The 13,302-nt window shown below is 54.5% G+C and overlaps 1 protein-coding gene across 1 annotated transcript in view; it reads right to left on the bottom strand.

Moving 5' to 3' along the window:
* Positions 1-13,302, bottom strand: part of AGBL1 (ATP/GTP binding protein like 1) — a 161,018-nt gene that overhangs the window by 87,121 nt on the left and 60,595 nt on the right. Inside the window, exons 8-13 of the mRNA XM_036013551.1 lie at positions 12,402-12,610; positions 8,394-8,559; positions 7,378-7,445; positions 3,260-3,376; positions 1,643-2,226; positions 26-109 (exon numbers count right to left, since the gene is read on the bottom strand). Of these exons, the coding sequence (XP_035869444.1) occupies positions 26-109; positions 1,643-2,226; positions 3,260-3,376; positions 7,378-7,445; positions 8,394-8,559; positions 12,402-12,610 (1,228 nt within the window). The remainder of the gene's footprint in view (positions 1-25; positions 110-1,642; positions 2,227-3,259; positions 3,377-7,377; positions 7,446-8,393; positions 8,560-12,401; positions 12,611-13,302) is intronic.

Raw genomic sequence — 13,302 nt, 5'->3', positions numbered from 1 at the left:
AGGCTCGTCTAACAAGGGCACCTACCCAGGCTCGTCTAAACTGAAGACAACTCTGTTCAAAACATCGCTGGGCTGGATGAGCCTCCGGATATCCTCCAGTATCTTGATCCTGAAGAGGAAAATGAGAAACATCTTCAAGGCTGACCCTCGCTCCCCACCCCACTCGTCCTGTGGCCACCTGCGAGCGGCCTGGGGAGTCATCAGAGAAACAGGAGAGCTTAATAATGCCCCGAGCGTGAGCTGAACTAGCGAAGAAACACTGCTCCTCCTTCCTTCTCTTCGTCCGCAGGAAGAGAGCCGCACTGGGTTTAGGAACGTGGGAAGCGGCGAGGCTAGACTGCAGCAGCGCCAGTGTTCTGACTGGACGGGGAGTTTTGTCCGGAGTGTTCGGGTAGAGGGACGTCTGAGGTTTCCGGTCGTGTGAATGAGAGGGTCCTGGGCAGTGGCCACTTTGAGGGGATGCTGGGGTTATTGGCTGTTAGCATCCCAAGGCCTGGGAGGCTCCAGTGGGCTTTTGGACCCTGTGGCACTTAGGTTCCTTGGGTTCTGTCTGCCCTGGAGACTGAGGTTGGTCTTCTTTCTGAGAAACACCAACATCCTGGAGATTTAAGGAGGAGGATGGAGAAAAGAAGCTTAAGGGAGCTTTCTGACTTTCTCCTTGAATTTCCGATCCAAGTCTCTGGGGTGGGAGGAAGGGGAAGGGGAGGCGGACGGGAGGGCCGGATGCAGGGGAAGATGTTCCATCGGGGGGGGGGCGAGGGGAGCTGTTGCTGGGCCAGCCCTGACAGTGTGTCTCTCGGGAACCTGAACGTGACAGAGAACATGCAGCCGCCGAGGCCGGAGATGTCGGCCAGGAGCCCGAATGGGAGCAGCTCTCGGGCTCCACCATCGAGTGGCTAATGAAATGGAAAATAAGCTAATGAAACTTTCTGGTACGCACACTTTGCCCCATTGACTGAGTGCATGCAGGCGCGATTTTTTTTTTCAAGGAAAATAAATTTTTTTCCCTTGGCTTTAGTAATTTTCATTTGAACCTCACTTTGCGGAGCCAAAGGCAAAGCTCCCGCTCCTGAATTCTGGGAATAATCCATCACCCAGGGTTTCTTCCCCCCCGAGAACGCGCTGTTCTCACGCCGTCCTCGAGTGATGCAGGGAACTATTCGCCAAGCCACGCCAAGCGCTGTGTGGCTGGCCTGTGAGATGACGGTGCACGCCTCCCATTAACAAAAGAGCGGACGCCAGTTTGCAAGGAACGGGAAAGAAGATCCCAGACAGCCCACCCTTGTTTTTCCCCAGCACCTTCCTGAGCAAGGACGCCAGCACCAGCAGAAACCGGATCCTCCTCTGCATAGCAGCTTGCGTGCACGTGGGGTAAGGGGAAGCACAGCATCCTCCAAGGGGCTCCCCTTGGGGAAACACACCCGGCCCCCCCCCCCGCTACCCCACCCTGGCTCTGAAATGTCCTAGAAGGCCGGCACACTTGTGCGTTTGGCCAAAGTCTCCCAAATGGAGACTTTAACACACTTCCAACGCATGCTCACTTTTCTACAGAGGGCCGAACTATTGTGCATGCCATTCCTCCTATGAAAATATTGAAGAAGAAGAAAAAAAACCACAGCTCTCCAATCAGCAGCACCGTCACCTTTGGATTCCACGTTTGCGCTCCAACAGGGGCTCCGGAGACGGCGGGGGACGATGGCCCCAGAGGTCAGGAAATGCTGCCGTCTTGAAGTCAGCCACGGACCGGGTTCTTCGGGCTTTGGCCATGTAAACACAGGGGTCGTGGAAGGGGATGTGCTGGGGGTGCATCTGCAGAAGCTCATCCATCACTTCCACAGGATCTCTGGACCTGGTGGGATTGGAAACGGAGGCACTTGTCCTCGGGCAGGAAGTCGCATCTATGTCCCAGGCACCCTCTTGGAAGAGGGCCTGAATGTCCACAATTTCATTTCCGGAAGAATCCGTCCCCAGCCCATTGGATGGGGCCTTTTCGTACAGGTTCCCTCCAGGTCCCGTTTGGGAGGCTAGATGCACGGGGGGCCGCTGCCTCTTCACCATGCTCAGGAGGGGCGTCTGGACTGCGTCTTCTCGTCCCTGCCCCCGGGAGCTTTGGTCCTTATTCGAGCAACGCTGCTGCTTCCCGGGGGCAGTGGTCGGAATGTGGTGGTGGTTGGCGTACTCGGTCTTTTCAGCGCTCAGCTCATCTCCAGGTTTGGGCTCCAGTTCCTTCAGGTTTAAAGTACAAAAGGAGACGTCAGTATTCGCTTCCAGGTAGAGAGCCCAAGTGATGCCCTCCTCCCTCTCTGGGCTCAGGGCTCAGCACAGACCCCATGGACCGGGGCTTTGCCAAGGTCAGCCACGGCCAGACTGAGCCTTGAGAGTCTAACAAGTGGCAGAAGCACAGAAACTCACATCTGTGAGGGGCCTTTGGTGGGTCTAGTACAATCCTATCAAGTGCATGAAGGCCTTCTGTAACACCCCCAGTAAGGCAGTCCGGTTGAAGAACCTCATTTATTGGGTCTTCACAGCACCCCAAGGCGGTACCTTTTATTTGAGGATCATTCTGATTCTTTACAAAAAGTGTTCTTCGCACTGAACTGAAATTTGCTCCCTGAAATTTTTACCCGCCAATGCCTTTCTGCTTTCTGGAGTGAGGTAAATGACTCTAACTCCCTTCAACACGGGACTTAGCTTGCACCATCAGGTAGGGCCAAACTCATGATTGAGAGTCAATGGCAAACCACTGAGGTCAAAAGGCAGGTCTACAATACTGGTGGCAGCAACAGCAGTAGCAGCTGTGGCAACCAGCCCCTGGGTTGGCATCAGCAGGTGTAAGGTGCTCAGTTCACCTCCACTGACAAGGCCAGGCTGGCCACTGTCTTGCAGAAAACCATCTGGTACGGCCCACCCCCTTTGACAAGGCAGCAATTAAATCATCGAGAATTTTCACTTGCTTTTTCAGCGTGCAGGGGCAGAGCGCCCCGCCCCCCAGACAACCAACGGGCAGCAGTGCGTGCCTGCATCCTGTCCATCCATCCTTGGTGTCGGGGGTCAGGCTGTGGGACTCTGGCCTGCACCCCAAGCTCAGCCACCTTTTCCAACTTCTTGCTCAGCAATCTGCCTCACCCTCGGAAGGACCCCAGAAGCAGGCTGCTGATGACGAGCCAGGCTTTCCACCTGCAGACCTCTGTCTGGCCCCGGCTCTGCAGAGAGCCTGCGGTGTGACCCCGCCCCGCCCCGGGGCGGAACCATGGCCCACCTCAAAGCGGCAGGAGAGCTCCAGACACATCGCCTCGTACTGGGTCAGCTCCTCTGTGGGCCGGTCAAGTCCAGGTTTGGAAGTCAGCTTGTTCACATCTGTTTCCAAGTCGTCGTCCTGCGAGGAACAGTCACAAACCACGTGACAACCAAGAAAGCCACCCTGAGGGGCGTCGGGACGAACTACCTGTGTGACCCTTCGCAGCCCTGGGGCATGGTGTTCTCGCCTCCAAATCAGAGTGCTGGCCTACGCACAGGGCAGTTTAATACATCAGGTTGTATTTGTAAAATAAGAGATACGGATGTTAGTATTTATCATTATCGGTCCACATCATAAATAGGTAGTATTTTATGTGAAATGAACTATGGAAACAATAAAGCACTAGAGAAATTTTTATCTCATCACCACTATTAACATAATCGTAATTGTTGTACCTTTTCATCTGCCCACCTTTGCCATTTAGGTCCTTCATGTGTTTTGTTAATCCCCACCTCAGGACGTATTTATTGATTTCATAGAGAAAGGAAGCGGGGGAGAGAAAGGGAGGAGGGAGAGAGAGACATTGATCAGTTGCCTCTTACCCACACCCCGACCAGGGATCAAACCCACAATCCAGGTGTGTGCCCAGACCAGGCGTCAAACACACAACCTTCTGTTGCGCGGGACGATGCTCCAAGTGACTGAGCCACCCGGCCCGCTTCTCACAAATGTTTATGAGCAGCTACTAGGAGTAGCTGGTCTGGAGGAACTAGAGACCTGGTGACAGTGGAACAGAGAAAGGGCCATGCTCCCATGGAATCTGCCTTTTTGCACGGGAAGGGAGAGAGTAAACGAGAACATAACTAAATGAAAAGCTAATTTCAAACAGTGATGAGCACCATGCAAGTTGGCAAAGGGGGCAACGTGACTGTGGCGGAGACCAGGGTGCGGGAAGCTGCCTGGACAGGCTGACCTGAGCGGCTTTGCTGAGGAGGCAACGCTTTTGGACCTAAATGACAATAATCTCTGTCTGTGCAAAGACCTGGGCCACGGGGTCACTGGCTGAAGGAACCAGTTAAATCTGCTTCCGGAACCACAGCGGCTGAAGGACAGAGAACGAGAGGAAGATCCGGGAGGATCCAGGTGTTCTGCTGAGCTGCACCGCACCTGAGAGTGCGTCTGGAACCTCCGGTGACAGCTTCATCCCTTTGGACGTGTAAAAGTTGACCAAGTCGCCACTAATCTTTTCTTCTTTGGGTTGAATAGTCCCAGACTTTATTTTTTTTTCTACTAGATCATTGTTTCATAATAGTTTAATAGTGATGGTGACTCTTCTCCAAACGCTTCTGTGTTTTTCAAAGGTTACAGACTCTTACACAGAAAGGACTCCAGGAATCAAACCGCCTATCCCCTCATCTTTCCGTGTCTCTCCTAGATCAAGTTTCCCTAATGAAACAGGAGAAAAATCTGCCCTGTGTTTTAGGGCTATATTGGGCTGGTGAAGGAAAAACCTGGCAGTCCTGAAGACCTAGATTATTCTCCCCTAAATCAAATAAATGTAGAAAATAAGTGTTTAGATTCCTGATCCGGGGGGAAAAAGCAAATGCAATATTCCATCCATCTTTTGCAATCTTCCTCCAAACCTGAGATTAAAAGGCAAACAGATCCCAGGTGGCTGACTTAATGATGTTTTCAGATACAGTGCACACCAGGCCCAGGCTCGTTAGCCTGGTGGTGGAGATCCCAGCGCGCTCTCTCTCTCTGTCCCGCGCGCTCTCTCTCTCTCTCTCTCTCTCTCTCTCTCTCTCTCTCTGCCTCCCTCCCTCCCTCCATGCTTCCCCCATCTCGGCGACAGCTACAGCCGTGCCCCGAGCTGGTGCCAACGGAAACTCGCAGGGAAGTCAGTTGGCGTGTCTGGAGTGAGGAGTGCCGTGTAGCCTGCGCGATCCGTGAGCTGCTGCCTCACTGGTCCCACAGGTGGTTGGGTCCGTGAAGAAAAAAACACGGCCGACACCCAGTCCGTGTTTAAGCTTCTCTCTTCTGACGCTGGCACCGACAGCTTTTGATCAGACTTTCCACTCTGAGGGCCCTTTACAAATCAAAGGCTCCTTTTAATCACTCTTTGTAAGATACCCGTCTTAATTACTGACTACGCTTTCCGAATGACCTGCAGCAAACACTCCTGGCTCCTTCCCACATTTTCTGCAGGAAACGCTGCCAAGTCTGCCGAGGACGGGCACGTCTGTGGGAGCGCCAGTCCCCTGCTCTAGCGAAGCCCCAGGGCCCAGCCCTGCCTCCGACGCTCCTCCGCTTCTGCAGCTCATGCTCACGCAACCGAGCGCTCATCTTCTTGGCCCAAAGGCTTGAATGAGCAGTTTCCGGGCCTTCCCAACAGAACGTGTATCTTTGTTTCAGCTCCACACACCCCCGGCCCACCATCGCCTGGAAAGTGGGGATGAGGGAGAATGTCTGAGCCTCCCCGGATCCTGTGGGGAGCCAGGCACTGCCTTCAGCTTGTCCTTCTACATCATTTTCGAGGGGTGACTGACACTCTGCATTGGACGTTCAGCTATCAGAGAGCAAGCCGGAGGGGAGGGGGAAGTGGCAGTGATGAATGGCTGCAGCAGCACAATATTATTCAAATAATTCAGCAAGGACTCCAAGTCCTGCACAGCCAGGTTACAGCAAAGAACCAATTTTCTCTACTGATGACTTCAGAAATGGTTCTATTTATCAACAAAACCCCAAGAACACCAGAGTATCAATAGCAGTCTTAACCTAGAGACCTGGCCAAGAGGTAGTCCCTTTATGTCTGCCACACTCATCAGCAAGCTTAGTGATTATGGTGGCAGAACTCAAAAGGTCGCCGTCTCTCTAGACAGACAGGCAGGCAGGCGAACAGCTAAGAAAAAAGGAGAGGAGGAAGGGAGAGAGGGAGACGGACGGATGGATGGATGGATGGATGCATGGATGGATGCACAGATGGACAGATTTTTTAAAATTCAGGTTTCATGTCCAGGACTGTCATAAAAGGCAGCATGTACTTCTCCATCATATTTTGTCAATGACACAATTAAGGGATGTAACTTGAAAGGGCTTGTCCAAGTTCATGTTTACCAACAGGAACAAAGACACAATATCACTCATGGATAAAGTTACCGTTATTCTACAGTAACGGCTCTCAGTCCGGGGTGATTCTGCCCCTGCCCCGGACATGCGGCACTTCCTAGAAACATTTCCGGTTCACGACTGGGGAGGGCGGGGAGGAGTGGGTGCCACTGGCATCTAGAGGGGTAGAGGCCCGGGACCCCGTGACACCCAGACGGCCCCACAGCAGAGAATTACCCAGTCAAAACGCCAGTGGCACCAAGGTTCAGAAGTTCTTCTCTGGAAATACAGCTGGTACACTCTGTGCCACTGCCTGTTCCCTGTGTTGGGCGTTACTGGAACAGAGCCACGCCTCACCGTGCGTGTGTTATCTGCAGGTGCTTTGGGGCTGCGACGGCAAAGGGGAGGGGCTGTGACAGAGACCGTCTGCTGCACTGAGTCCGAGGCAGTTCCTGTCTGACCTTTTGTAGAAGGTGTGCTGACCTCTGTTCTACAGCCCAGGTCACCATGGGTGAGAGGCCAGAGGGCGCCGCTGCCCTGTGGGCCGGATGGTGGACACCAAGCAGCTCCAGGCAGCGCAACCGGTCCAGCCCCCCGAGGGGCGGGAACTGGTCCTGTGCCGAAAGGGCCGGAAGAGCGACTCACGGAGGACAGTGGGTTCTACTAGAAAAAGGGTCCTAGAAACTCCTTCCTGGGTCTCTGTGCCCGAACGTCTATCACACACTGAGTGCACCAACCCTACTAAGCACTGAGTGTCCACCCAGGCTCGTCGTGATAAAACGTGAGGTTTCCTCATGATGGGCAGCCCCTGACTTCACAACAAAATGCCACGCTGGGCTGACCGAGAGGCAACAGCCTGGAGGTCGAGAACAGCACCTGTCGTTGACTCAGCATACCATCTGCCAGGCACTGGGGAGGGGAAAGTCAGCCCTCAAAATGCACACTGGTATTCGCTAAACAGAGAAAATGATCGGGTTCCCCTGCCCACCACGAACACGGAGAGCATCAGAAGCAAGGGCTGGTGTACCTACTTCCTCTTTCGCATCTTCGGAATCGGAGTCTTTGTCCTCTCCTTCATCACCGTCGTCTTCCAAGTCCTCTGGGTGGGGAAAAAGAGGGCGAATGGGTGAGGCCTCCCTTCTGTCTTGGATTTGGATTAGTCCTGCGCCCTCTCACCAATAAGGAAGGCGCTCGTGATTAAGTGCGTGACACTCCACTGCACGCCGCCGGCGCCTACGTAAGGCACGGGAAACCGAGTGCATGCAGGCCCGTGAGGGCCCTGTGTCGGGAAGGCGGGACTGCTGCCCCACGCAAGGAATGCTGCCCCAAGCACGGGATGCACAGTTAGTGCAGCACAGAATGCCGCACGGCCACCACCCTGGCCGCCCCCACCCAACCAAGAAGAGATCCTGCAGCCAACATGGCCAAAGGCTGGAGATCACATGCATGCAGAACTCGCTGCACTTTGAGGGACTCCCTAATTTTGATACGAGGGAAATTATTTGAAACCAACACCGACAGACACATCCCGCTCCGCTGTGGCAAGGCGGGGCCTCGGGAAGAATCTGCCCCGTGCAAGGAGGGTGGAGGCAGAAAGCACCAGAAGCCTTCGACAACAAACCTGAAGATCGGATAATCGTACTTTCAAATGTTCTAACAGGACGAGCATGAGGTTTTAAATAGCAGAAGTTTTATTTCAATTTCATCCTTAGGGCAAATTAATTCCAGAACCAGTCAGTACGGTGGAGGGACTCAATCACGGGCCCGTGCATAGATTGTTTCTAATTAGCTGAGATCACCGTACAGGGACTCAATAGCCACCGGGCAAAGTGGCGACAGTTAATCACCACAGACAAAACAAGTGAACTTGGCATTTGTTCACTCGGTGTATGGAAAACTTGCTTTTTCATACGTATTTCTGACTAGCTTATGGATAATCATGGCTGGCCTGCAAAAGAACTGATTTTTACTTTCATCTGCCCGCCTGTGAAATGTTGCCAAGACACAGAAACTCACTTTCAAGCTCACAGATGCCCGCTTCCTTTACCTTCAGCCAGAGCAGGCGGAGGGCTGGAGGGGGTGTTGCCGGCGGCCGGGAAGGCATAGGCGCTGCCGGGCGCAGCCAGGGGAAGGGGGCTCCTGGGGGAGCACTGCCTCAGGACCTGCAGCACGACGCAGGTGACGGGCTCCGAGCCCGGGTCGTCCAGGCGGTTCTGCACAAAGGGGAGAGGAGTGTGTCAGACCCTGCGACTCACACAGAGCCCCTGGGTGACGCACGACACCCAGGCTATGGGGACAGTAGACACCCTTCCCGCAGGAGGTCGAATGTGAACGCTGTGGTGGAGAGCTTTGTCTCATGTAGAACCCACTTTGGCCCGGGTACAATCTGAATTACTTCTCTTTCCTGGCTCATGCGTCATTGGAACGAATTTAAATCTAGTCTGAATATGGGCGTACAGTCTTTCAGGGCATGGAGCACCCAAAGGGCCTTGCTGTGCGGGATGGCTGGGGGGAGGGGAGGGGCCTCTTCTGCAGCCGCCACGGGCCCCTGTGAGTGACTGCCCGCATTAGGGAGTGAGCAGCTGAGTGGACGGAAGTCTTACTTTCCTCTTTCAGCTGTTATCCAGAGGAAAAAAAATAATAATAAAGGAAAAGGCTGAAATATGAAATCAGAAAAAATGACAAAGTGAGTCCCAAGTACCTAAATTAAATACCAGGCCTCTTCTCAAAGCCAGCTGCATTGATCCCTCTTGGCACCCACCCAACACACACACAAAAAAAGCTGGCTTTTGCAGATGCAGCATTTAGATATTGATGAAACGTGACAAGACCCTTCTTTTCAGACACGGTGAAAAATGCGAGAACAAGTTGACTGGACTGGGAGGGAGAGACGGGAGTTGTTTGGTCATCTCTTTGGGAGGAAATGGCCATTTGCTTCAGCCTCCAAGTAAGCGTTCTGTCTACTGACGTGGTCCAGAAGTGGACTGGTGTGGGCCTCCGGTGGGGCATTGCTAAGGGGTCTCCAACAAGCTCTGTGGTCGACATGTCATGGTCTGATATACGGAGGGCGCCGAGAATCCACCGAAGGGCGGGTAGGCTGTCCACGGCGCGGTCACACCGTGGGGTCTGCAGGCCCGCCTGACAGGTGGCTCCACGTGAAAGAACTCGAAGGAAAACCATTTAACAAAAATCAAGCCGTGAATTCAAGCTGTCCGAATGACTCCAAAATATGGTAAGGGGAAGCCAACTGTCAGAGCAAACGTGCACTGATACGATCAAGAATGCTCTCTCCCCTGCCACGTGCTCACGTGGTGCCCCTCAGGCGCCCTGAACCACCGGCAGGAGAGTGGGCTGGTGGAGGCCACTTTACCCCGGGAACGTGGGATGATTTCAAGCACTCGCTGAGAAAGTGCCAGTACTTGGAAGAGGAGAGAATTGAGCAGGGAGGAGTGGAGGGGGACAGCCAATCATAGGTCATGTGTTGACCTTCGGTCTCAGGAGGCAGAGAGCCAATCTGCAATTTCCCACTTCCACCTGCAACGGCCCCCATCTCCAAATCAACAACCATCTCAAACTCCTGCACGGCAGGTAGCACCCTTGGAGGGGCTGTTTCTGGCCTTAAGTTCCAGTCGTCATCCTTCTCCCTCCCTCCTCGTACCTAGCTCCAACAAGATCCCACTGCACTGCACCGCACCCTCACTGCAGCAGGGACAATCGGATCCCCTCAGCCGGGATCCCTGGTGGACTGTGCAAGAGCCTGACCCGGGACACAGAGCGGTGGGGTCATTAAGAGAGAGACCTGCGATCAGCGGCCTCCAAAGAAAGGCGAAGACCACCACCATGAACAAAGGCTGTGGGAAAGGACTCACAAAGAGTTCCCTCTCCTGCCCAGTGGGTTTGCAGTGACATCACAAACACCAACAGAAATAGCTCAGGACAGCGGTTTTCCAAGTGTGATTCCCAGACCCACGGCGTCGGCATCGCCAAGGAACTTGTCAGGAACGCAAATTCCCGGGCTGCGCCCCAGAGCCGCTGAGTCAGAAGCTCTGGGGATGGGGCCCCTGCAGCCCTCCGGGTGGCCCTGCGGCACACTCTGCTCCTGCCGTGGGCAGAAGCGGGGGCCTCGAGGGAGACCACCAGTTTCAAATCCCTGAAAATGCTGGAATCAGAGAGTCTGTGTAAGATGCGGAGCCAGCACCAGGCCACCGTAAGCACTCAATACAAATCTGTCCTCCTCCTCCTCCTCCTTCATTATCACCGATGAGACCATCACCACCACCATCGTCGTCGGCTGGAACGGCAGCAGCCGCAGCAGAATGTGCAACAGCCGCTGGAATGACAGGACTGAACCCCCGGTTCTCCAGTTGACCATCCTGTGACTTCTCCGCGAGCCTTCTCTGGCGGAAGAGGGGAGAGGACGGAGAGGCAGCTCCAACTCCGGCAGGGCCGCAGTGACATCGGCGCTCGCAGCCAGGGGCCGGGAGGCTCTGCAGCCGGGGAGACCCGGCTGCAAAGAGCAGGGGCTGCCTCCACACACATCCCGCTTCCATTCCAAGAAGCCGCTGGGGGCTGGGCCCCTGCCGGCTTGCCTGGCCAGGCAGCCGAGGTCTTCGCTGACCGGCTGGGGAGCTGCTTCGGAGACCCCAGCCCCTCTGCGCCTGGGCTTCCCTCGGGAGCTTCGTCTCACCACACACGTGCACCTGTGGGATCAGCATCCTCTCTCACTGCCCTGTGAGGTGTTCTTCAACACCCGGCAGAGAAACAGCCATTACCGCAGAGGACAGGGGAGCTGGGGGGCGGGGGGGGGGGGGGGGGGGCTACGAGGTGTCAGCAGCACAAGCGGTGCTTCACCGGGGCCGGGAGGGATGAGAGACTTGGGGGACAGACACAAGCTCACAAAGTACGGTGACGCCTGGAAAAATTCAAAGCGTTTCCTCATCCAGAGGAACAGAGTATAAAATTTAGCTATTTCATGACTGAGAAGCTCCGAAATCTGCAGTGATGGAGAGAAACCCGGAGGTGAAAGCAGGGAGAAAATTAGATATTGCTTTGCAGAGTGATATTATGTTATTATTTAGAGGGGGGAGAAGCTATTCCTTCAAATGGGAAAAGTCTGCAGGCGCCCTGGTTGGAAAACAGCACCTCGTCGGCTGCCTCACCACCTCGGATGATCCCGTGCAGAGACGACCTGGGGGCTGTGCAGAGAAGAGCAACAAGACGGATGGAGGGAGAACCGACTGAGGACAGACAGCAAAGAACGTCCTGTGTGTGAGTCACAGCTGCCTTGCCCCTGGAGCGGGGGGTGGGCAGACGGTCAACACTGGAAGGAGGGTCATGTCGTCGGCGGAGAGGGTGAACACGGCCTCGCACAGTGGGGTTTAACTTAGCCCTTGTCAAGGGAAATTAAGGAGTGTGTCACTGGGGTTGAAATCCAGGAAATCCCAAACACACATCCCGCTGGGGCGCAGGTCAGCAATGGACCTTTGCAGGAAATCACCTTCCTCGTGAACTTCTTCGCTTCCACAGTGTCTGACTCTCCCACTACATGTCCGCCCCACAAAACCAGCAGTCTTGTCGGTCGCGTTCCCCCCTAGATTCCGCTGTGCTAATTGTCCCAGGGACTGCTCACACTCACAAAGCAGCTTTGTCATGCCAACAAGGAGGAGGAGGAGAAGGGGAGGGGGAAAAGGAACAAAAAGGAAGAAGGAAGGGAGGGAAGGAGGGAAAGGAGAAACCTGAGGCCCAGAGAATTTGGGTGGCTTCAGAGTTTCACAGCTGCGGGTGCTGGGATTTGAACCCAGGCTCTCTAGCTTTCAAGTCTAGGCTCTCAACCACTGCACCATAGGGTGTGCCCAGTAAATATGGACAAACAGATGAAACAATGCATGAGTGAACCAATGAATGGGGATTTGGATCCGGAACATCTCCCCATAGCAGGCAGCAAGAACTGAGCTGAGGTTTTCCCAGCTCTGTTCCGGATGATTCCGGAAGGACAGCCTCCTGCAGGAACCACCCAGGTGCCGTCCGAGGCAGAGGCAGCCCCCACGCGGATTACCTGCGTGCTGCTGAAGAGGATCTCCATGCCCTGGGCTGCCAGGAAGGCCTCCCTGCCAGACCGGAGGGCGGCGATGTGCTTGAGGCAGAGCAGGAGCGCCCGGCGGATCGGCACGTAGGTGTTGGCCGCGTCGTGGCTGTGCCAATCCTGATGCAGCCTGAGCAGGCTGGTGACGTAGCCTCTGTTCACCGCCCGGCGGCCGTTGGACTCTGAAACCAACGGGAAAAAGGGAGCGTCGGGCTCAGGCTCTCCCGGGGGCCCCCGCCTCAGGGTGTCCCGGTGTACCTCCCGGAGATACTTGTTAACTCGAAAGGGAAGAGCAATAACCTCCCAGAGGGGAAAACTGGCAGGTGTCACTTGAATCGAGTGATCAAGAGTGCATCACCAGGTACGATGCGCTGCACAAGACACGGCACCACTCCAATGGCGTTCCTGCGCAAACGCGGAATTTAACCACGCGGGGCATGCTGCAAAATACCTGACCTATGCTCTTCAAAACCATCAAGGTCACGAAAGGCCAAACAAACAAACAAACAAGATGGAGGCACTGAGCTAAAAGACACTAAAAAGACCTGACCCTTAACAACATCACAATTATCACTTATATCCTGGCCTCGGATATCCGGGACTATCCTCCCCTCGGGAAAGCACTGGCAAACCTTGAATAAGGCCTGTAGATTAACCGACAGTATTGCACCAATGCCCGTGAGATTTAGATAAACAGCAGCTATGTAAGAGGGTGTCATTGTTTTCAGGAAATTCAGAACCGGTGCACGGAAACGTTTGTAACCTATTCTGAAATAGTTTAGAAACATTATGATAGTGTGTGGTGGGGGGAGCAACAGGGAAAGGGGTGTGGGGGAGAGAGAGAGATTTCATTCCTTCCTATGCCTCAGTCAGC

Source organism: Phyllostomus discolor, chromosome 12 (assembly GCF_004126475.2).
Source record: "Phyllostomus discolor isolate MPI-MPIP mPhyDis1 chromosome 12, mPhyDis1.pri.v3, whole genome shotgun sequence".
Classification (NCBI taxonomy): domain Eukaryota; kingdom Metazoa; phylum Chordata; class Mammalia; order Chiroptera; family Phyllostomidae; genus Phyllostomus; species Phyllostomus discolor.
Note: the sequence above shows the minus strand (reverse complement) of the source record. Positions and strands in the feature narration are given on the sequence as shown.